General features: G+C 49.7%; 7 protein-coding genes across 7 annotated transcripts; 2 read left to right on the top strand and 5 right to left on the bottom strand.

The window, feature by feature from the left end:
* Window positions 1-847: 847 nt before the first annotated feature.
* Window positions 848-1192, bottom strand: BP5553_02447 (uncharacterized protein; the record flags this gene model as incomplete). The annotated part of the gene is made up of 1 exon (XM_032011070.1): window positions 848-1192. One exon carries the CDS (start codon window positions 1190-1192, stop codon window positions 848-850), a length of 345 nt encoding a protein of 114 aa, XP_031875124.1.
* A 1456-nt stretch (window positions 1193-2648) lies between these two features.
* BP5553_02446 (uncharacterized protein) lies at window positions 2649-3531 on the top strand (the record flags this gene model as incomplete). Its single annotated transcript, XM_032011069.1, has 3 exons — window positions 2649-2675; window positions 2722-3176; window positions 3354-3531. 3 exons carry the CDS (start codon window positions 2649-2651, stop codon window positions 3529-3531), a joined length of 660 nt encoding a protein of 219 aa, XP_031875123.1.
* A 487-nt stretch (window positions 3532-4018) lies between these two features.
* Window positions 4019-5480, top strand: BP5553_02445 (uncharacterized protein; the record flags this gene model as incomplete). Its single annotated transcript, XM_032011068.1, has 3 exons — window positions 4019-4620; window positions 4670-4984; window positions 5048-5480. The coding sequence occupies 3 exons, from the start codon at window positions 4019-4021 to the stop codon at window positions 5478-5480; spliced, it is 1350 nt and encodes a 449-aa protein (XP_031875122.1).
* A 381-nt stretch (window positions 5481-5861) lies between these two features.
* BP5553_02444 (Uncharacterized protein) lies at window positions 5862-7205 on the bottom strand (the record flags this gene model as incomplete). Its single annotated transcript, XM_032011067.1, has 4 exons — window positions 5862-6366; window positions 6443-6831; window positions 6885-6989; window positions 7050-7205. 4 exons carry the CDS (start codon window positions 7203-7205, stop codon window positions 5862-5864), a joined length of 1155 nt encoding a protein of 384 aa, XP_031875121.1.
* Window positions 7206-12535: 5330 nt separating this feature from the next.
* Window positions 12536-13912, bottom strand: BP5553_02443 (Uncharacterized protein; the record flags this gene model as incomplete). Its single annotated transcript, XM_032011066.1, has 2 exons — window positions 12536-12871; window positions 12941-13912. 2 exons carry the CDS (start codon window positions 13910-13912, stop codon window positions 12536-12538), a joined length of 1308 nt encoding a protein of 435 aa, XP_031875120.1.
* Window positions 13913-15052: 1140 nt separating this feature from the next.
* On the bottom strand, window positions 15053-17759 carry BP5553_02442 (uncharacterized protein; the record flags this gene model as incomplete). The annotated part of the gene is made up of 3 exons (XM_032011065.1): window positions 15053-17028; window positions 17076-17288; window positions 17342-17759. The coding sequence occupies 3 exons, from the start codon at window positions 17757-17759 to the stop codon at window positions 15053-15055; spliced, it is 2607 nt and encodes an 868-aa protein (XP_031875119.1).
* A 1054-nt stretch (window positions 17760-18813) lies between these two features.
* On the bottom strand, window positions 18814-21622 carry BP5553_02441 (RNA-binding, RBD; the record flags this gene model as incomplete). Its single annotated transcript, XM_032011064.1, has 3 exons — window positions 18814-20307; window positions 20515-21324; window positions 21395-21622. The coding sequence occupies 3 exons, from the start codon at window positions 21620-21622 to the stop codon at window positions 18814-18816; spliced, it is 2532 nt and encodes an 843-aa protein (XP_031875118.1).
* Between the last annotated feature and the right edge of the window lie 164 nt (window positions 21623-21786).

Here is a 21786-nt window from a genome sequence, read left to right as displayed (position 1 = left end):
CGGAAAGCGGTGTTATCGCGTTATATCGTGCGATATTCTTGTTGACCTTCCCCTTTGCGTTCAGGATGTATTGGGTTTCCTTGGATAACGCACACTCCTTCTATTGGCACCGAACGCCAACTTTGCTCGCTCGCAGAGACGTCAGTATTGCTCCCAATACGACTCTATTTCTTGGACTACATCGATCCTAACCGTGCCTAACGAGACCTTTCTCGTATAGCAATATAGTCAATCTATATGCAATACTTGGCTAGGCATATTAGTTCTTTTGGTTTTTGCCTTCGAAAGTCGAATCGCAAGCCCGTGTAGCTAGGCTTAAATGTTGAGAGAGCCAGGCAATGGCTTATTCTGCAATGGCACCTCCTGGAGAAATAATATCTTGGCACTTATCCTTTATTTCAAGCTGAAGCTCCTCGCAAAATACCATTTGAGCCATTTGAGCCATTGGTCTCTGACTCTCTGAGAATCAAGTGCTGTTCCAAGCGTTTCCACCTTTTCTAACTGTCAGCCCATTAATTTTTAATATTAGGGTACTAAAATTCATGTACACGGTTGGGAAATCGAGTCTATTTGGGTCTATGTTGTTCTTGGGTTCAAATCCGAGAAGAAGAGGGAATTGCACAGGTGGGCATTCTTTTCTAACGCATTTGAAATTTCTTTTTAAATTCACATGGCATATACCATCAACCAGAGCATGTCACAGTATCCTACAGAAGGGGGCGGCGGCTGAGAAATCAATTCTCAGCTATTCCGAACTGTAGACCACAGTAATTGAATCACCTGGACCGTCGTCATCCGTCGCCAGTGTACCAAGCCATATCCCACTTCGACTGCTTCAACTCGGAGCTTACGCGACCAGATCATCCTCATTGTTATCCTTATTATCAACCATACTGGGTGCTGTTGAATTTGCTACGCCGCATGACTGATTCGTCGGGTACGATGTATTTGGATTTAGAACTGCTGGGCGATCCAGAGGTCTTGTCGGAATTGGCACTGGATTTGGATTTGGTTCGGGACTTGGATTTGAATTTGGACTTGGAGTTGGACCTGGATTGAGACTTGGGCTTGGGTCTAGATTTGGATTTGGATCTGGGTCCGGACTTGGAACACGAACGGAAATCGCTGTCTCCATCATAGTCAGTCTCGCTCCAGTCGTCGATCGGATCCCAATCTTATGCCAGAAACTCATGGTCGATGATTGAAAATTGACTTAGGAAGTTTTTGATTTGTGAAGTGGTTGAATGGGGAACAGGCTTGGAGGGAGTTGTTTGAGGTGCGTATCCAACAATCGAATGAGACAGACTGATGGCTGTAGTGCAGGAATCGAGGGTGTTTGAGTTGGAGATGTGGAGATGTCGTTTATTCTGGAAGTTCCCAAACCTGGAAGGGCAGAGCCAACATATACATCTTCTCTGGAGACGGCGCAAGGTTTCCTGGGTAATTCTCTACTTTTAACCTCAGTGAGTTGTCCTTGGGGCGCCCCTCCGAGAGACAGAAAGGCGTGAGACTTCCTGAAGCTTCCTTGGAGAACCCATAGACCAAGACAGTTGTCTCAAAGGCTTCACACGGCCTTGTAACACGACGAACGGAAAGATTGCCAAAGAAACATTTAAAAATAGTAGCGATTTCGAGTCATACAATAAAGCGACGTTTCAAAACTCATTTTTGGGTTGTTTTGACAGCTAGAAGGATAGGGCTGCACAGATACTTGTTCGGCCCGGCAGCTTACGGCCGGCTAACCCGTATACTTCCTTCTTCATCCTAGGTATACTTGGATATTTTACCACTCCCCCTCGTCTGTCTTTTCCTGTCTTTGGTTATGATGATTGGTGCCGAGCACTATGCGCCGTAAATAGCTTCGTTTACTCCCGTTCCCGTGTCTAGAATTTTAATACACAGTGGCTATGCATGAGAATTGTGCTTGTATCGGAGCTACGGTTCAATACCGCTTCTCACAAAAGTTTCCTCTCACACGCCTCCCGGATGTCTCGGTCTCATCAGCTCAGCCTTCGGGACCATGCATCTGTGGCCCGTCCTTGTCTCGGTTGGAAAGAAGTTGAGCTAGGTTGAAACCGGCGGGGTCTACATGGGAACAAACATTGCGGATCGTCTAGGGAACTGATGTCCCTCACACGTGATAGAGCTCTAGCAAGGAACAAGAGGTATATCAAATTAGAAGCTCATGACTTCTTGGGCCTTCGCTACAATATCGATGAATGATTGCATACGATGAATTATAATAGCATAGTTGGTCAATCACTCGACTTGATCCATTTCGGATATTATACTGTAGGTTGGAATTTGTGTTTGGATAAACTAAATGCTGTGTGCCATGTACTTTTACCGTCCCAATTTACTGACAGCGGCACGCAAAACTATAGATATTTACTTTCAACCCTCGTGAGAAAATTTTAATACCAAGGGGAAGTTAAAACCGTACCTCTGACGCCAGTGATATTGCTGCATACCAAAGGCCGTATCGAACCGGAATAGGTGCCACTCTACTTTCTTGAAATTGACGCCGCCAGATATCATTTTGTGCACAATAGCCACTTCCTATTACGCTGTAAGGAGATAATGAAAATCATGATTTAACCTAATTCAAGCGATCTACTGTGTTGCGTATATGCATGTCGATGCATAGCATGCGAATAGAGTTGTATTGGCCGGCTGTAAGGGCAATGTCTACCTTATGAAATGAACATTAACGAGACTTAGCGACTACCAATTTCCAACTTCTATCCGAGCAGTTCGATCTTCACTCCATCTATATCAAACAATACGAGCACTCGTGTTAATTACCATCATCGTGTCGGCTCTTACAAGAAACATAGCCCTAATCACTTGCCGAAGCGTGCGTCCAGGGGTATCGACAAGGCAACTGCCCTCGCCCTAGCACGCTATGGAGTTCCTGTTGTTGTCAACTATGAAGCTTACACCAAGGGCGCCGACAGAACAGTCCACGCTATAGGAAACAAGGATGCTATTTTCGTCAAGGCCGATGCTAGTACTCTTCCCATCATTGAATGTTTCATCAACACCACTATCAATCACTTCGACAAGCTCGATATTATCATCCCCAATGCTGGCTCTGTGCCTATGAATAGTTTGGGCCACACAACGGAGCAAGACTTCGATGCCGCCTTCAATTTAAATGTCAAGGGTCCAATTTCGTTAATCCCAAATCTTTTACAAAAGCTAACATAGAACCATAGAGTCGCTCCGCACATGTCAAACAACTCCCATACGCCGTTCTCTCGACCAGCCCCAGCGCTGTCTCTACGGTCATACCCTTATCTCCTGTACCCCCTATAAAAAGGCGCCATCAAGCATATGGTTGGCGTGCTCAGTAAGGATATCGGGGAAAAGGGTATCTGCGTTACCGCTGTTGCTCCAGGTCCCACAGGTACAGCAACTATCGAGAAGGGGAACAGCCAGGAGTTGCTAAGGACGATCACTGGCTTCAATCCACAGGCTAGAACTGGTATGCCGGAGGACATTGCGGATACCATCACGAACTTGGCTTAGAATTCCAGGATCTCGGGTCAAGTAGTCCGTGTCAATGGCAGCCTGGTGTAGATGCTGCCGGTGGAGGATGATGCGAGGATGCAGGTTTCCGATAAGATTTCATAGTACAGGACCTTGCCTGCAACATAATGCTAACTCGGGATAGGAAATATCCTAAACTTGAATACTACTTCGTGCCACATTGAGATCGGCGGAACCAAGGGCGGCAGTAGCCTCTTTTCCACATGTAGTTTGTGTCTTTCAGAGCCCACCTTTGGCAGGCGGGAGAAATATCGAGGTGATATTTCAATACATTACCGAAGTGCCCCATTCTACAAGCCTTTGCGTTTGTAGTTTTGTAGGAGCACGAAAGCTTAACACGGCAAATTGGAAGGGGCGGTTGAAAGTGAAAGTAAGATGAATTTTCACTTTCGCTGATACCAGTTCGAAAAGTGTGCGGGACGGATTCCACTTACCAACCAATCCATTTTCTCACATTATATCACCAATGTCCTATAACAACACCGCGTCTTGTTTCAATGGCAAAAAAGGACAAATTAAAAATGGTCCTGGTGAGCAGCCATCTAGCAATATCCTGGCAGATACCGGGCCTCAGCTTGAAGCACTGATGACAGTTATCCCGGCGGATGAATTTCCAGATGGTGGTCTCGAAGCGTGGTCTGTCGTCCTCGGTGCTTGGTGTAGCAATTTCGTCTCCTTTGGTTGGGTTGCCTGCATGGGCGTTTTCCAAGCCTATTACCAGACACACAAACTACACCACCGCTCCCCTAGTTCTATCGCCTGGATTCTGTCGACTGAGTCCTTTGCATTATTTGCTTGCGCCCCAGTGTTTGGACATATATTTGACAACTATGGCGCGAGAGCCTTGTTGGTTGGGGGAGCGGCCTTCCATGTGTTCGGGTTGATGATGGTTTCTCTCTCGAAGGAGTACTATCAAATCCTCCTCGCACAAGGGGTTTGCAGCGCTGTCGGCGCCAGTGCAGTATACTGGGCTTGTAGCAATGCGGTGGGGACTGGGTGGCTTCGTCGGAGAGGATTGGCAATGGGAATTGCATCGTCAGGGAGTTCAGTGGGCGGGATTGTAGGGACGTGGGTTTGATATTCGTCCCCCTTGCCGGGTATTTCTAATGATGAATAGGGCCGCAATCCCAGCCCTTTTCGATAAGATTGGTTTCGCGTGGACGATGCGAGCGGCTGCATTCGTGTACCTATTCCTCCTCTCCATATCAATCACGACCGTTAAGTCGAGACTTGCACACAAGTCGGTGAAATTTCAGGCGTTGGACCTTGTGCGTCCTCTAAAGGAGAAGCCTGTTCTCCTAGTTGCAGTGGGATGTTTCTTCTTCTTCCTTGGTGTTCTCTTGCCAGACAACTTCATACCAATCGAAGCAATGGATGCCGGCATGTCTTCATCGCGGGCAAATAGCCTACTCGTAATATTTTGCGCAGCAACGTTCGTCCATCTCCCCAGTATTTCCGGGAAACTTCTGGAGACACGAGCTAACCTGCCACATAGTACCATAGGTCGCATCGTGCCGGGATGGGCAGGCGACCGGTTTGGGATTTTCAACGTCACCATCGCTTTTACTTATCTGTCTACGCTCCTAGTTTTCGTGCTCTGGATTCCTGCCAAAAGTGACCCCAGTCGGATGGCATTCGCAGGCCTCTATGGCTTTTCATCTGCGCTCGTATCCGCGATCCCTACATTGGCTGCGCAGGTCTGTTCTAATATCGATAAGCTAGGTGCATATATGGGCGCAATATATATCGTGCTATCTCCTGCAATCCTGATGGGCCAGCCGATTGTTGGGGCGTTGCTTGGCGCTTCTGGGAGTGGAAATTATTTATATCTGAAGATATTCGCTGGACTTATGATGTTTATCGGCGGGGGCGTATTTATTTTTGCTAGGTTCGCGTTCGATGGTGGGGAGAAAGGGATCTGGATATAACACGCCGTTCATATAGAGAAATATCTAGCGAACTAGTAATATTTATTATTTAGGTATATTTATAGTTAATTACTTTATATAACCTTTATAATAATAATTATTAATAAGTAAGTTATTAAAAATAGTTCATATATAAACATCGTTTCTTTTCTCTCTTTAAATAGCTTTTTGTTTCTTTTACTAGAAAAGATTATATAATACTAACAACATTAACTTGATAAACAGGTAACTAATCCCTTATTATAGATAGTACAACCGACTATTATAAGCTAGTTAATAATAAACTCAGGCTATTAGTAGTAGCTTATTAATATATACTTTTAAATAGCCAACTATTTTCCCATTAAAAGTAGAGAAGGTGTAGAATCGTTTATACATAATCTAATTCGTAACCTGTATCGTCCCTGTAGTCTTTACAATCCCCCTGGGCCAGCTCCGATCTTCCAGATCACTACTCGCGTCCCTTAATTTACTCTCACTATCATTCCAACCTCTTTGGTTCCCGTCATGTGAATCCCCACTTGTCTGTACTCTCTCCAGATCCGCATCCCCCTCAATCACTGTCGTGACGCCACCCGTTTTCCCGATATCACTCCTTAACACAAAAGTCTCGGTGTCTTTACTGCGGAGATATCTCGACGCCCGCCCGTTGAATTGCGGCTGGCGGTTCGAGGCGCTCGGGGTTGTCCCACTGCCCGAGCCACCAATGGTGCTAGAGAAGTAGGCGTTGAAGAGGGGCCGGAGGGTCGCGGCGCCGGAGGCGGTAATGCCAATACCTACTTCGACGGTTGACCAAATCGCCACGTCCATGGTGGAGTAGAGGAAGTCGTTTATGTCGGCCATGCCACGGATGTATGGAATGCGAATGATCGTTGCGCTCGAGGCACTGAGGGTGGTTCAGCCATCGTCCTTTAAATTACCCAGAGGGGATGGGGGAGGAGAAGCGGCAGGATTATACTCACATGGCACCAACGGCAAGAATTGCGGCAACGGAGAGTTTGGTGCGGATGTTCATCTGCAGGTTCCAGACCATAAATACGGGGATAATGCCGAGGGTCCAGTCCGCCGCGCAGGAGATGGCCGAGTAGGCATAGAAGCTGTCGACTATGACCTTCGGGTTGATGCAGGTTCCCTTTCCGCCGGTATACTGGGTCCAGAAGTAGGACGACGGACGACACTGCAGGATAAAGAGGAAGAAGAAGAAAGCCGAGTAGACTTCCGTGACGATTATGACCGCCCAGATGATGACTTTGTGGGTCCTCGCCACGGCGATTCGAAGGAGGAAGATGCCGATGCTGAATTTGAGCGCCATACAGGTCAAGATGTAGACGGGTTCACATGCCCACCACCACTGGACGTTGATGATTAGCTCAGAGCTCCTCTTGCCCGTGAACATTTCCTTACCTTCAACCCCTGGGGGAGCTCCCCCCGTGGAATATCATCGGCATGCTGGCCAGTTCCGTGATGTACCCCGGAGAGCGCAAACGTACTGTAGACCATGAAAAGCGCCTGGTGAGTCTCGTTAACATTTTCGGCACATCAGACGTAGAATCGAAGAGGGTACTGTACCCAAGCGGCGACCGCAGACCAATCGTCGAGCCCAAAGCCTTTGACAATAAGAACCCTACAGTAGCATCGTAGACCTATTGCTATGGTGCTCAACGCGATGAACAAACCCACTGTTCCAAGCAGTTCCGGTCCTCGACCCGCGATAGTCACGGTCATGATGAGTAAAGCGAAAGTTTTGGCTGACCGGCTTCGATACTCGCGCTGCGGAAGGGAACCAGGAGACGGTGGCTCGATTTTTGATAGTGAGCTGCATGAGATATAACTAAGTTTTTCAGCCCATCCCGGTCGTCGTTATCTGCCGACCTTGCCTCCTGGCCTCCCCATCCCATGAGACACTATTCCGGAGATCCCCAATGCAGCGGCATCTTCCTCGCCCCCTGCGCTAGTGACGACTTTGTTTTCCACTCCGTCGTCCATTGTTTGGCCCCTGGCGTATAAGTGGCACGGAGGTATAGCCCAGAAGCAAAAGCGGCCGCTCCAGCACGGGGACCACACTTTACTCGGCTCGGGGATTTCAACGCCTTTGTGCAACTAACTTTGATGAAGGAGAGTGAAGCCGCAGCTTCGGGCGGGCCCATGCTAGTGGTGTTGGTACGGAGTATGCTTTGCTCTGTATGGGCGGGTTCCCTCCGTAGCGCGGCTGCTGGCTATTATTACGTATCCAGCACCCAGGTTATCTCCATGCACGGCGAGACACTTCCAGAATCAATCTACAGCAGCAGCAGCAGCATCTCCACAAAGCTTCCGAGGTTGGGCGGGAAATAATCCACGGCCACGGCATCTAGAACGCTGATTAGCCAACGCCCCTGGCGCCCGCCGATCTCTGCAGCAGGCTTGGCGGAGGTGTTTCCCACAACTGCTACCGTGCCGGTACTTATCAGCAGCACCCCGGCCCTTAATGGCTTGCTGCCCACGTCGTACCGATTTAGGGGGGGATTGGTGAGCGAGATTTGGAAGCATTATTCCGTCTGATCTGAAAGTCGGGGGGGGGTTGGATGCTGGATGCTGGATTGCTGGATGCTGGATTGCTGGATGTTGGATGTTGGATGTTGGATGTTTGGGTGTTTGGGTGTTGGTTCGAGAATTCCGGCTCGTAGTTTCGCCCCGCCCGCAAACCCCTAAACCCACTGAATAAATTATTAACACGCTGATACGGAGCACATGTACTCGTGGTGATACTGTAACAAAGCCCTTCGAGACGCTTAGCAACCAGGAGGAACCCCGTATCCTCAAGAGATTCCTCCGTGTGTCGAAAGCTGTTGCTCACACCCACCACCAGGACGCTCACGACGGGGACCACACTCTCCAGGGGGAGACCTGGCAGGTTTGGGAAAAACGTGTCCCCCCCGCATTTCCGGGACGGTAGTGCGGTAGCGGGGACCTTGAGAGTCATGTTTCCCGTCCCAGGAGGCGGTTTTTGCAGATCTTTTTTGGGTGGCCGGGGTGCCCGAAATACCCCCTGGGCGGAGAGAGATACCGTACATCTTCATGTAACTTACTTACTTACTCTTTGACCCCGACCTCGACCTCGACCTCGACCCGGACCCCATTATGCCTTATGGCACCACCACCACCACCACCACCACCATCACCAGACCAGACGAACAGGCTGGAAATCAAATTGGGGTTGCTGGGATGGCACCATCCCTCGAGTACCATAGCGACCAAGACTGGAGTATTGGTATGTTCTATTGTTTAAGTTCAAGTTCAAGATCAAGATCTGCGCGAACGCACGGGAAATGTTCCGTAAGAAATATAAACAAAAGTACATAATAACACCGATGCCGAACCGTTTGCTAGTTGCCAGTAGCCAGCAACTAGCCAGTGTCAGAAAGTCGGGATGCACGAGCCACATGCCACCAACAGGAGCGTGTCCAGCGTGTCCAGACCGACGAGCCGCTCCGCTCCGCTCCTCTCCTCTCCTCTCCTCCCATCGTCCCCCCTCTTTTATACCGAGGTCCCCGTAGCGGTATTCGAGGCAGGACAACAGACAAGAGGACAGAGGGACAGAGGACGACAGACGACAGACGACACGAGGACAGAGAGCGGAGGACGGAATAATAATTCAATTCGCCAGACTTCCAACGCCCGGGCCCTAACCTTAAATCTTTTCCCACGCCTTGCCACGCGACCAAATTTCCACATTTCCTTCACATCGAATCGAAGCATTCCCTCCTTCTTCTTCTTCTTTTCCCGACACCGACTGGTGGCGGTGGCGTTGCGATTCCGCGCCAAAAACTTCCGTCTTTCCTCCGTACGTGATTCTGCTACCGAGGCACCTAAAAATAGGCCTGTCCGTGTCATGGAAGTTAGTAAGGCCTCCGCTGGGACTCCAACATAGGTACATGTACCTAATTTAGACATGGACATAGATACTCAAGCCTAACTACAGATCGGGGAGGGTTGGTGTTGGAAATACATGTACGTGCGATATCATGATAGATTGGTGTTAAAGATACTGCAAGTACGCTTAGTATAAGCACGTCCTCTACAACCGGCCCTAGGGCTAAAGCTCTTGTAATTAGATTGATCGTCCCAATCTATGCTTTGACTATTATCTACTTACCGCTACCTGCTTTGGCTTATAATAATCTTAATAACCTAGCGCATTGTAGAGGCTTAGCTGATTCCACGGGGATGAACCGTCATGTGTCATGGCTAATCCGCATCCAGGTTCAGCCCGCCAAATTCCAAAGGCTGGGCAGCCTGGGCAGCTGGCCTGCATGGCTTCTGATCATCATTCTTCGAAAAAGAGTCGGTCACAGAAATGACATCCATAGTTAAATGTACCGCCGTCACCATATCCGAGTGACGATCATCTCAGGCCTTGAGGCAGCGGGCCTCATCTTATTAGCTGTTCTCCCTCTGTTCATCTCTGCCGCCGATCACTCCTTCGATAGTCTCGACCCAATAATACCTGTGTTTCAACCACACCTTTGCAAGTACCGGAATTTGATTTGGCTCGGAACGGTCAGAAGACACATTTTCGATACCGCCTGATCGCCTTATTTGGGAAGCTGCCACTCTCGCAATCTCAGGAACAAGCGCTGCTCGATGGCGACGGTGGCCTTAGCAGCCGAGGGGACGATGATGAGGATCTGCAGGAGGAGCAGCTTCGAGATACACTTTTTCCACGGAGACGAGTCCTCCATGGCCAATTTAGACGCAATTGTTTCTGCGCTTGAGAAGTTGACTATCCAAGGTAAACCCGATGGTTAGTTTCCAGTACATTTTTATCGGTCAGCTCGACTGGCTCAGGTTTCCTCATTATATAGATAGATTCCCTTGTTTTTACCTATTGTTCTGCCGGCCTGGTTTCTGTCACCAATTCATTCCCGTGCTATCCTAGGCTCCCTGCACTGTTTGCCTTATCTCCTTGCTTGGATATTACCATTCATCTCGTCTGTACTACCCCATCTCGTCTGTACCACCCCATCTCTCTTTGGTCCTGTCAGAACATCCGTGCATTTTGTTCAAGGTCCGCAGTTACAAGGTGGACGAAAAACCAACAAATGCACGTCGGGCAAGGATATCTCCAGAGTCCATGCTCTTTACGACGAGTTCTTTTCAAAAGGGATGGTCCAAGGAAGATTTTGCAAGGAGGATAAGGTTCAGCTGATACGAGAAAAAAAAGGCGCACTCGGCTGCTCGAGGAGATCCAGGCTTGTGATAATACCCTCTCCAGATTTTGGCGAAGCAGTCAAGAGATAGTATTAATCGTGGAATCATGGCAGAAGCGTCCAAGGGACACTCCGCTCCACGTGAGTGAACACGCAAGATGCCTTCACAATGTTCTTCAAAAGTATTGGCGGTGTGAATGCCCTCCCCCCCCTTCCCCCCTCCCCCCAACGATACGTTGCTTCGATTAGAGCGACGGCAAAATAATCAAGAAACTTGCTAAACCCGCCATGCATTCTAATCTATTATTCGCGTGAACCGAGTTCTAACAATGGGAACATCGATGAATGCTCGTAGCAACAAATAGAAATCCGCATCATCGCAAAAGGGATGTGTATGCTCAATCTTTCGTGATTGTGCAGCGATACACGTCATCAGTACGGAGTAAGGTAGCTTCGGTTGCCAATCATCCACATGTTAATAATAATAACATGTGCGCAGCGAAAGAGAATCCAACCCCAAGCGAAAGGCTGCTGTGCGATGGGCGCATCTAGAACCGAACGCCACGATGACCAGGTAGTTTACGAAGTACATGTACTCGAGTACCTCTTCCCAAGACTTCACACTCCGAATCCCAGCATCAAGTCTCCAAGCGCGGTTGCCTCGATACACAGCAATAAGTCTACACCAGTATCTCCGACGATATCGATTCCACAACACCACAAGATGTGACAACTATATGCGAGATCGCGATACTGCAACCAACCGCGCAGTCATGTTTCGGCTTCATCATAGATGTAGAGGATAAGCTGAAAAGGGCCATATGTCGCCCTAGAATGGCACAGATACTTTTCACCAAAAGTTCTGACCCTCGACCTCCTCCTCCTCCAAAAGGCTGCTCATCCTCCGGGGCCTAGGGACCATATCGATGCCATGACCCTCGTTAAACTCGAGCGCCTCACTCTGGCTGTAAACTTGGCATCTTCACTCACTACTCCAACTCCACACCACGCCCTGGGTTAACGAGCGCTGGAATAAGAGGGACATCTTATTCCTCGCGAGCAACTGAACCATAAATCCAGGATCACGGCCACGACCCGTAGATATCGAACGGCCGCTTCTAGCCCAGCGCTTCTTTTCCAGTGACCCTTCGCCTCGCGACACAAACTCAAACCTCTCCCTCGATCCATCCACCCCAACCTAAGTGTGCTATCCCTCGGTATCATGCTTCTAGAGCTCTGGTTCGCAACGCCGATTGAAGCACGGCGGCCGCCCAGCGACCTTGTAGACGGGAAACTGAATACCAGTAGGGATCTGGCCGTCGCAGAAAGGTGGGTGAAAGAAAATGCTAATCTGGAAGATATTCCAGCAGGGTATTGGCAGGCTGTTAGTAGTTGCATTTACTGTGTTTTCCAGCCGATGCCCAGGGATATGGGTCTTGACAATCCGGACTTTAGGGAGGAGGCGGTTTGGCAGAATGTTGTTGCCCAGTTTGGAAAAGGAATTGCAGGCTTAGAAAGGCGTCGAGGGCCGTAACATTTGGGATTATTACTGTCCTTGAATACTTCGTATTGAAGCCAATATGGGCGATCATCGCTGCAGCGAGGTCGGTATTGAAACAATTAGGACCCATGGGATGGATTATTATTAAATTCTTATTATGTCTCTAACAATATACTCCTATAATATACCTCTTCTGAGCCACGCAATGCTTTGTATAACAGTATGCCGAGGACAAGGGATCTAGTTTGTTCATGACAAGGAGACAGACAGCAGAGCACCAACACCACTACTCCAACTATAGGCACCCCTTGGTCTAGCGTCCATTGCAAACATCCCTAAAACAATGGCGAGATTCGACATAGCGTCTATCGGTTTTTCATTGCTGCATGTTTTGAAAACTTAACAGCAATTTCCTCCTCCGTTAACTTCCTCGTTTTTGTCCTCAGCATATCGGCTAATTCCTGCTGGCTCATGCCAATTTGCGAACCCATTGGTACGAGCTTGGATGCCAGATACATGTAGTTCTTGGTTAACACCCGATATGTGATTTCCAGGTAGTCGATGTTCTGGAATACTAGCGCACCTTCATTGGAATAGCGCTCCTTGGCTGCGAGGAACGCGTGTGGGTGGTCTCTCCAGTGACGAAGTGGGTTAAGGTGGTGAGATGTATGATAACCATCGTTGAAGCAGAAGCGGTTTGACTTTGTGGCATGTAAGCGGCTGACATGAAGCATTTTAGGGGGGGGNGGGGGAGGGGATATTTGACTTACTGGGACATCGATGAGTGTTATACTAGAGCGGAAATCCGAATCTGGTGATACATCATCGACGAGACAATGTTGGCCCCAGTTCCCAATCATCAGACCCACCCGGAGAACGACAAATGGCAATAGGATGACATATAACGTTGGTTTGAATTTCCATCGCGCCAGCAAGTACATCATCGCGTATGCAGACCCCTCGGTAAGTAGCATACGGCACGCCAAGTTGTATTTGCCTTTGCGGACAAAGTAGCAAGGGAGGTCGAACCAGCAGAGAAGCAGGAATCTCAATTCGTAGTGCAGGAAATGAAGAACCGAGTCCCGCTGGTAGCGGATAGTACTCGAGAGATCATCGGGCCCATTGCCCTCGACATGGTGAGCCTTAACATGGTGATAATAGTACGAATCCCAGGTGTGGCCCATGAGCGGCTCCAAGATGTACGGGAAGGTCCAGTCAAAGAGGCCGTAGGATTTTGAGAGCACGCCGCGATTATGGATGTGATTGTGCATCATGAGGGTAAAAGCGCCAGAGCACCATACGATGTAAACAACGTGGGCGATCCCATGCCATAGATTGAAATCGTAGAAGAGATATATCGCACTTGGCAGGGCGGTGGAGAAGTATAGAAGCAGGTGTGAGACGAAAACGACGTCTGTTTCGTGCCGTACTACCGTCCTCGCCCACTTCACGTACTGCTGCAGAATACGTTCACGCCAATTCCGAGGAGTCTTGAAATCGTGGAGGTCGTAGTCCCAGCTAGAAAAGATGGTAGGCTGGAAGTTTGCGTGTTTGGGGTCGTTGAGGCTCGACAGGAGCTCCAATTCGGATCCATCCGGCCCAGGACTTGGTGAGCCATTGAGCTCAGAATTATTGATATCTCGATACAAGGCTTCTAGAACAATATTGTCCGGGGGTGTAAAGTATGCTTCGTCGGGGCGTTTGGCCGCAATAGTGGATATGGCGGTGGTTGTGGACGCCATATTAAGGCCGGCAAATACCCCGAAACGGTAAATATTAACAGATGAATTGGATGATTATTTATGATATGGCGGAATGTCCGAGGTACGGCCTAACCACAGATAGATTACCCTGTACAGGACGCAGCTTGGGACGGGTATTAGATTGCTAGCAGGAGAATCTGCGGGGAGGCATGGTGTGAGGCTCGCTGAGTGGTTCCGGGGAACGGCAGGTAATAAACACAAAACGCAATTGCTCCTGTGGCGACCCAGTCGTCAGGAGATTTTAAGGGCAGGACGTGGGTGTGCAGTGCCGTGCTAGCAAGCCGACGACGCGAGCAGGAAAGCAGACAAGAATCAAATCGCGCAGCCGTGAAAGAAACACTGGTTCTATATTCGCTCAAATAGTGACAAGGTATGAAGAGACGAGGTCCTTGAGGCTCAAAAACGGGGTGGTACAGCAGAAGGAGTCGAGTGTTGTTGACCCCTGAGCTGAGAGAGCCCGAAAAAATTGATCGGCTCAGCCACGCGTACAATATCAGGCGCCACCCTTGGGCTTAGTTGGTTTAGTGGTGTGGTCGAGACCAAGCGATAAGGATAAGGATAAGGACGAGTATGTACAGTAAGCCTCCGTCAGGACCTTGCATAATCGTACAACACAGTGATATATATTGAATCGCGGATAAGCCGTGCTAAAAAATACTGGGGTCCATGTTGGATTTCACCCGTTTCTCCCTACATACTATACTCCGACTGTGTTTGTCCCTTTGTCCCTTATTGCAAAGTAATAATGGCTCCCTCGCTTGAATGCACCTCAAGGGGCTGATACGCGAGGGGGTAGGTGCTCTGTTGGTGGAAACAGGCACATAAACTCTCCCTCCAGGGAGCTACGCGGCCTCCCTTAGGTATGCAAGCACCTAAAGAAGATACTATTGTGTTTACAGGTACCACAGTACCTAGGTGGTTTCACCTAACCCAGGCATTAATCCCAGTTAAAAGAAAAATTATCATTATTATCCAATAAACTAGCCCCACTACGAAGTAGAAGATAACCCGGCCATATAGCGATAACCCTCGTCCTATAGTACATTCAAAGAAACCCCAAGGCCCCATACATTTACAGCATCATCATACCAATATTTCGCTCTCTCCAGACTCCGCCGTTTAAGACTGCCCAACGCCCTCTTTAAGTTGCTCCGCCATCCCTGCGTAATCGAAATCACCGCCCTCTCGAGGAGGGCTAGAAGTGAATGTTGCATCCGTGTGCTTCCCCGGCGTACTCATATTATTATTACCATTAGTATTGGGTTGAGGAGACCCGGTATCGGCGGGGGGCTCGGAGCAGGAATGCGTGTTCTCGTCCTCTTTGCCTTGCACTTCCCCGTGCTCGTGATGAATTGTAGCATCGTGATGTTGACCCCCGCGGTTATTCTCATGCCCGTGTCCACGTTCCATCCAAGGCTCGACAGCTCGGTCATAAGTACCGCTGCTATCATGCCGATTCGCACCTTCTTTAGCAGCACCGCCAGTCCACTCATGTCCCTCCATATTCCCCGCAGGGTCCTCACTGATCCACTCAAGATGATGCTTTTCCTGGCCCACGGCGACATCACTATTGTGCCACTCAGTAGAGTTCTTGCGAGCAGGCGGCTCAACCCAACTGTGATTCTTGGCCTCCGACCCATTGACTTCCCAACCGCCGATGTGCGGTGGTGGAACATCTGCTACCTGCCCGTAACCAGCCCACGACGGATCAGCATCGAAACTCTCCGTGACAGGTATATTCCACCCGTGGTTGACGGCGTTGGTGGGATCCTCATAAGCGCCAAGATTAACGACGGTAGTAGCTAAGAAGTGGTCGAGGTTCGAGGCTGCGTTAGAATGCCCGGTCTCTACTAACGTAGAATCACTTTCAGTCGTAGTTGTGGATGAGAAACTGAGGTTCTCGGGAGGCATGTCGAAAGCTTGTTGATGTAAGGGGCTGGCGCCAAAATTAAATTGTTGTGTCCCAAAAGGAGACTGTAGGCCCGCCGTGTCCGGCGGCGTGACAAGACCGGTATGGGGGTGTGCGTTGTGGATAAAAGCGTCATCCATCATATTCGACTGGTGCTGGGGCTGGCTTTGTAGCTGTACGGGTGCTTCCATGAAGGCACTGAAATTCTCGTTCATCGTGGCAGAGATATGATGCCTGGGATGAGGACCTGGGGACATGATAGCCCGTCTCGGGGGTGAAGGATGGAGATAACGCCAGTAAGTCCCACCATTTCCCTCACCAGAGCTTGCTTTGCGGAACGTCCAGATGATAACTGCCCGTCTCACGAAGGGCATCCCGGGGCCCGATGCGGATTGTACTTCTTGGTACATTGATATTTGCTTGACGTATTCTCGCACTGATCTAGAGCCTTCCCCCGGGAAGGAATCCCGCTTCTCTTGGTGCTTTAATTGAACATCTGCGAGATTTGTGAAGGCGTGAGCCCATGGGTTCGCAGGAAATGGAATCTTGATGCGCGCCTCATCCTCATTGACCGACAACACTTGGATCCACGATGCCTGGGATTCCACTGGTGGGTCAACGGCTGGATCTCGACAGAGTTCGGGCGGTTTCGTGAGAGTGGTGACGATTTGCCAGACACAACTCTCCAATTCGCCTCGAGGTATCGACAGTTCAGTGCGGCTAACAAGTTCTGCTCCTTCCGGTGGATGGGTGGACATCAACTTTAGAGACACATCCATGTGGATGATGTCACATTGGAGCTCCCCTGCCGAATGAAGCCGTTGAAGATGTGGAAATCTACGCCACCAATTAGGAATTGACTCGAGGCTATCGCTAGGTCTCTGCGACTTTAAAATGGTACATTGGTGTGCGACATTCCCATCCGCATAGAGGTCTTCCTTGCTATCCCTTCCATTGGATTCAGCAGGGATCGACGTGGACGTGATAAAGAGCCAGAAATGAGTCGGCTTCATAGACAAACGATGCATTGCCACTTCCTGATTGGCATCGGCGTATTCTCTGAATCGATCATACCGTGTATGTGGCAACCGGCCCTCCGAGATAGCTCTCAAACATGGGTCGTTCTTGAAAGATTGATTCTCGAGACCTTTTTTGCCGTCCTTGGCCTCTGGGAAGAGCTTGTGATCTGGAAATTGTGAGCAAAACTCATACCACGTTGTGGTTTGAACTTACAAGCTGGGTGGCCCTTGAGAAAGCCCTTGATGACTTGGATGTGGCTGGAGACTTGTTTCCGATTGCGCATCATGGTAGGATCTGGATGCTGCCCAGGGGGAAGGCTCTGGAGGTATGCGATCCATAAATATTCTACAATCAGCTCATTGCGGCCATGGAGCTTTCCTTTGTAGGAATATTTGCTCCTGCCCATGAGTGGGATCTCAATTAAGGCTATTCGGTGTCAGCGCGAGGAATACTAGGCTAGGAAGCTTTCCGGTCATTACCATCAAGAAATGCAGCCTCGAGAACCTCTGGCCACTTCGAGTCCTCGCCATTCCGATCACGCAGTTGGCGTTTTCGATATGTCTGATACTGCGGAGAATCGGCGATAGGGTTCCGAGTAAACCTCTGCAACCTTCGTCTGCGTTGTCTCTGTCGTCGTTGCTCCCAAGTCTGTCCTACAGACTGGTGCGGAGGTAATGATGGGACTGTTGGAGTAGGATACATGGGCCTGGTTGCCCGAGACTGAAGCTCCTTATTATCATGATAAAGCCCCGCCGAGGCAAGAGCATGGAGTTGTGAGTTGCCAGCTGAATCCGTTAGAGGCTGCCGGGCCCCTACGCGTAAATGTCCACTGGGGTCGTCGAGTGGAAATTGATGGGATGGATAGCTTGAAGGCACAACGTGCCTGCGGAGTTCCATTGATCGTGTAAATATACTTAAGAATGCTTCACTTGGCTTTAAGAACTTGATGGCGTCACCAGGACAGTTCACGCACTCGTAGGTTTGTAAGGCTGCCCACAAAGGATGTCCGTTCCGTGGGGAAGAATAAGGATTGTGGTAAGAAATGCTTGAAGGAATGGCAGCGAGAACTTGGGGATGCAAGTGACTTTAGAGAGAGAATGCCAACATGTGACTGAGAATGGAGGAGCGATCTCCTGCTTATAATAGTAAACCCTCCGGGGATCAAACTGCGTCAAGGAGCTACTGAAGGAGGGACTAAGGAGCTTCCCTTGTACACAGGGAGAGCTCAACGAGATTAGATCCACCGTATCGGTTGGTAATACTGAGGGGCACTTACTTCCATGATACCTAGAACACTTCTTGCAGCTACAGGGAGACGAGACAAAGGGAGCTTTCTAGCAAGGGGAGTGGTTGATTCTGAACTGCCGATGCAAGGACGCCCGTTTGCGGAGGGAAAATAAGCTGCACTCACCTGGCGTTCGAGATCAAAGGAATGCATTCATCTCGTGCAAGCATGTGGCAATTAACTTTGGCCACAGTAGTATAGCACGGAGATGATCTCCGCAGCAACGCAGCAACGGCGACAGGCACGGGAATGCTGAGGGCGAGGAAATGAGATAACAATCAAACCTTAGGAATGAACATAAGAGACAAGAAACTTCTATCTCATTGTTTCACTGTTCCAATTATTGAGTGCTATGTAGACATCATGTGGGTTCAGACATTCCTCTCATAGAGTTAAACCGATCGAGTGCCCAAAACTTATCGACAGTCCGCACAGTCCGCGCGGGATAGCGGGGTATCGATAATGCCCCTCGACACATTTAGGTTTGCACAGGCAAACCTTTTTGTAGCGAAGGGGCTAAGTTGGAGGTGCGGTTCCAGGGATTTTGCATCGAGGGCTGTTGGTGGTGGCGGCAAGGGGTGCAAGTGCGGACCATCTCACCGCCAAGAAAATTGACATCAAGGGAGGCGAAAAAATATATCGCCCGATGACAAGGGCCCAGCTCCTTCAATCGCCCTGCCCGTCATGCCCTTCGATATTAAATTTCTTGCGGCCGGCGCCCGTGAGCTGTTGCAGAGTAACCTTGCTCACTTGACTGCCCACCTTCTTCTGCATTTTCTCGATCTCCTCTTCGGCGTCAACGGAATCCGCCGCCGCGAATTCTAGAACAAGGCGGCGGCCAAGAAGATGGGTGTCTTTCAGTGCCTCTAGTGCATTCTCGGCCTCGCGGGCCGTGATAAAGTCGGCAAAGGCGAAGCCGCGTGTGGAATGATCGAATTTCTTTGGCACCCGCACGGAGCGAAGCTGGCCATAAGTTCCAAAAAGTGTCCGAATGTCCTTTTTAGAAGCTTCAAAGGGCAAGTTCTTGATGATGATCTTTGTGCGCTTGCCGGCCAATTTTTTGGCTTTGTCGTCCTTTCTCCGATCCTCAGCCGCATCGGCCCCTTTGTGCGATGCCTTGATCGAGAGCTTGTGATCGTCAAGGTTGTAGCCATCCATGGCCTTGAGTGCAGCCTGGGCTTGACTCTTTGTTTTGAACTCCAGGAAGCCGAAGCCCATACTAAGGACCTGGCCTGGCCTCTTCACATCCGTCTTGGTGTTGACGCGAGCAGACATGAACCCGTCAAGAGGCTTGAAAACCTCCGTCAATCGGGCACTAGTGGTGCTAAAGTTGAGATTCCGCACGAATAACGTGCTAGTATCAACCGTATCCTCAGCCCTTTCCCGCTCTAGAAGGTCGGACGCGGATAGTTTTTGCTCCACCCCCATGTGGTCTGATGACGCAACAACGGCAGTGGTGCCGCTTTCAGTCGTAAATAGATCCTTGGGCGCCTTCTCTAGAAACAAGACGGAGTCCTTTATACGACGGTACGCTAGTCTGGCAAATGCCGCTCGCGCATGGGTTGGTTGCGCGAACTCGACAACAGCGATCGTACCAGTCGGTGGCATCAATACTCGCAGGACCTGTCCAAACTCTTCGAACATATTCCGAACCTCCTCGAATTTCATTCCATACGGGAAATTCTTAACGAGAATGCAGGTGTCGCCCCGCTCTCGCCTTTTGAAGGCATCGAGGTCCACTCCGTTGTTTTTGAAATATGCCTTTGTCTCTTGGATAACGGACGTTTCTGCGATAGCCTGTTTGACTCCAGCGTCTGCAGATGTGGGATCCAGCAACTCAGACTTTGAGACCCCAAGACGATCAGCAATCGCGGAATTCACAGCATCTTGATTCATATACAAGGAGTTCCAATTGAATGTAGTCGAAGAGGCTTCCGCCTTCTTCTTGATCTGCTTCTGTTTCTTGAGTGGCAATTTCGCAATGGCAAATTCATCCAATTTATTCTCTCGTTTCGGTGCAGCAGGCAAGATGTGCAGCAATCTACCTTGGAACGGCTCACCATCAAGGTTGTGGAAGGCCTCAGCGGCAGCGGCTGGATCGCTGTATTGGACTAAAGCAAAGCCTTTGCTTGTACCGGAAGCATCAACCGCAAGATGGACCTAGCAATGGTGATTAGCATTGAGAAACATAAATATAGAATTCCCATAAAATAAACAACTTTGTTTGCCTTCAGAAAACACGAAGCATCTACTAAAATTAATCGTCCAGTTCACATCATGTGCTTTAAGCATAAGCTGTCCCTATCTGGATATTCATCACGAGGCAAGGAAGAAATATGAAAATATGAAAGATAGAGGCATGCATACCTCTTCTAGTGACCCATACGGTTGGAAATGAGTTCGGAGGTCTTCTTCGGTAGCGGAATATGATAGATTCCTGGCAAAGAGACGCCCGTGCTTTGAGATTTCTGCAACAACCGGGTCCACCTTTTCTATCTCCTCTCCCTCAAACATGGCATCATCCTGGGCAGGTGTATCATTTGTGAGAGCAGCCTCGTCTGCAAGTGGTTCAACCACAGGAGGGGCGGCAACAATATCCACATTGTCTGTAGTTTTTGCAACGACGTCGTCTGGATCCACCAAATCCAAGAGCCTGTTTGTTCGGCTACGGAGCCAATCGTCGTCTGTAGCAATTGCTGTCGTCTGCGTGCCTAGCGTGGGTTCCACCATCTGGACTAGGGTGTCGATGGCAGGCTCTTGCAGGGCTGGCGCCGGACGCGCACTGATGTCCGATGCGACGTCGACAGGAAGCGATGCGGCTGGAGCACTGGTTCTTGGGGGGCTGGGTTTCCGAGTTTTCTTAGGCACCGATTCATAATCATCGTCGCTTTCGGCTTCAGGGAGTTCGACCGCCTGGATCTTCGTGGGCGGTTGCTCGAGGCCGTCATCAGCCTCATCCGCCACAAATTTCTTTATTTTGGACGCCGGCTGCATGACCTCAAGGAACTCCTTCAACTTAGGGTCTGCCTCATCGACATCGCTTCGCTTCCTCTTGGTTGCAGCATTGATCTCCTCCCTCTTGGAAGCAGCCACTTGCTCCCGCCGATTAGCTTGGGCATTTTCCCTCTCCTGTTCGCGTTGGGCCTTTCTCGACAACGGCAGATTCGAATCCGAAATCTATCAACAGAACAGTAAGCAGAGTTCCGCCGCGGGGCGGCGAGGGGGGGGCGGCCTGGCAATTACATACCGGTCGAGCAATCTCTACCGCAATCTTCGACATGCGTATGAATGAGCGATTGAAGTATTTTACTGCCTTGGCAGCATCATCTGGAGTCTTGTATCCGATGTAGCCAATCCTCCGATGGGGGATCAACTTCGCATCGGTGATGGCGGATGTGACGCTGAAATGTTTCTTGAAGTCATCCTCGGACAGAGTCGGAGGGAGATTCTTGATAAAGACGCGTGAAGAAGCCATGGTGGCGGCCAGGGGAGAAGGGGGACCACTGAGTAAGAGGTGATGTATATGATAGCACATCAACACATTGCGTCTGTGCCTGTGTCTGTATCTGTGTCTGTATCTGTATCTGTACTCTTCGTTGTGCTGGTAGAGGGCCTCTCTCTTGTTTCTCTCCTGGTGTT

The sequence above is a fragment of the Venustampulla echinocandica genome (genome assembly GCF_003357145.1).
Source record: "Venustampulla echinocandica strain BP 5553 chromosome Unknown scaffold_0, whole genome shotgun sequence".
NCBI classification, from domain to species: Eukaryota; Fungi; Ascomycota; class Leotiomycetes; order Helotiales; family Pleuroascaceae; genus Venustampulla; species Venustampulla echinocandica.
The sequence above is the reverse complement of the archived record's forward strand: the minus strand, read 5'-3'. Positions and strand labels throughout refer to the sequence as shown.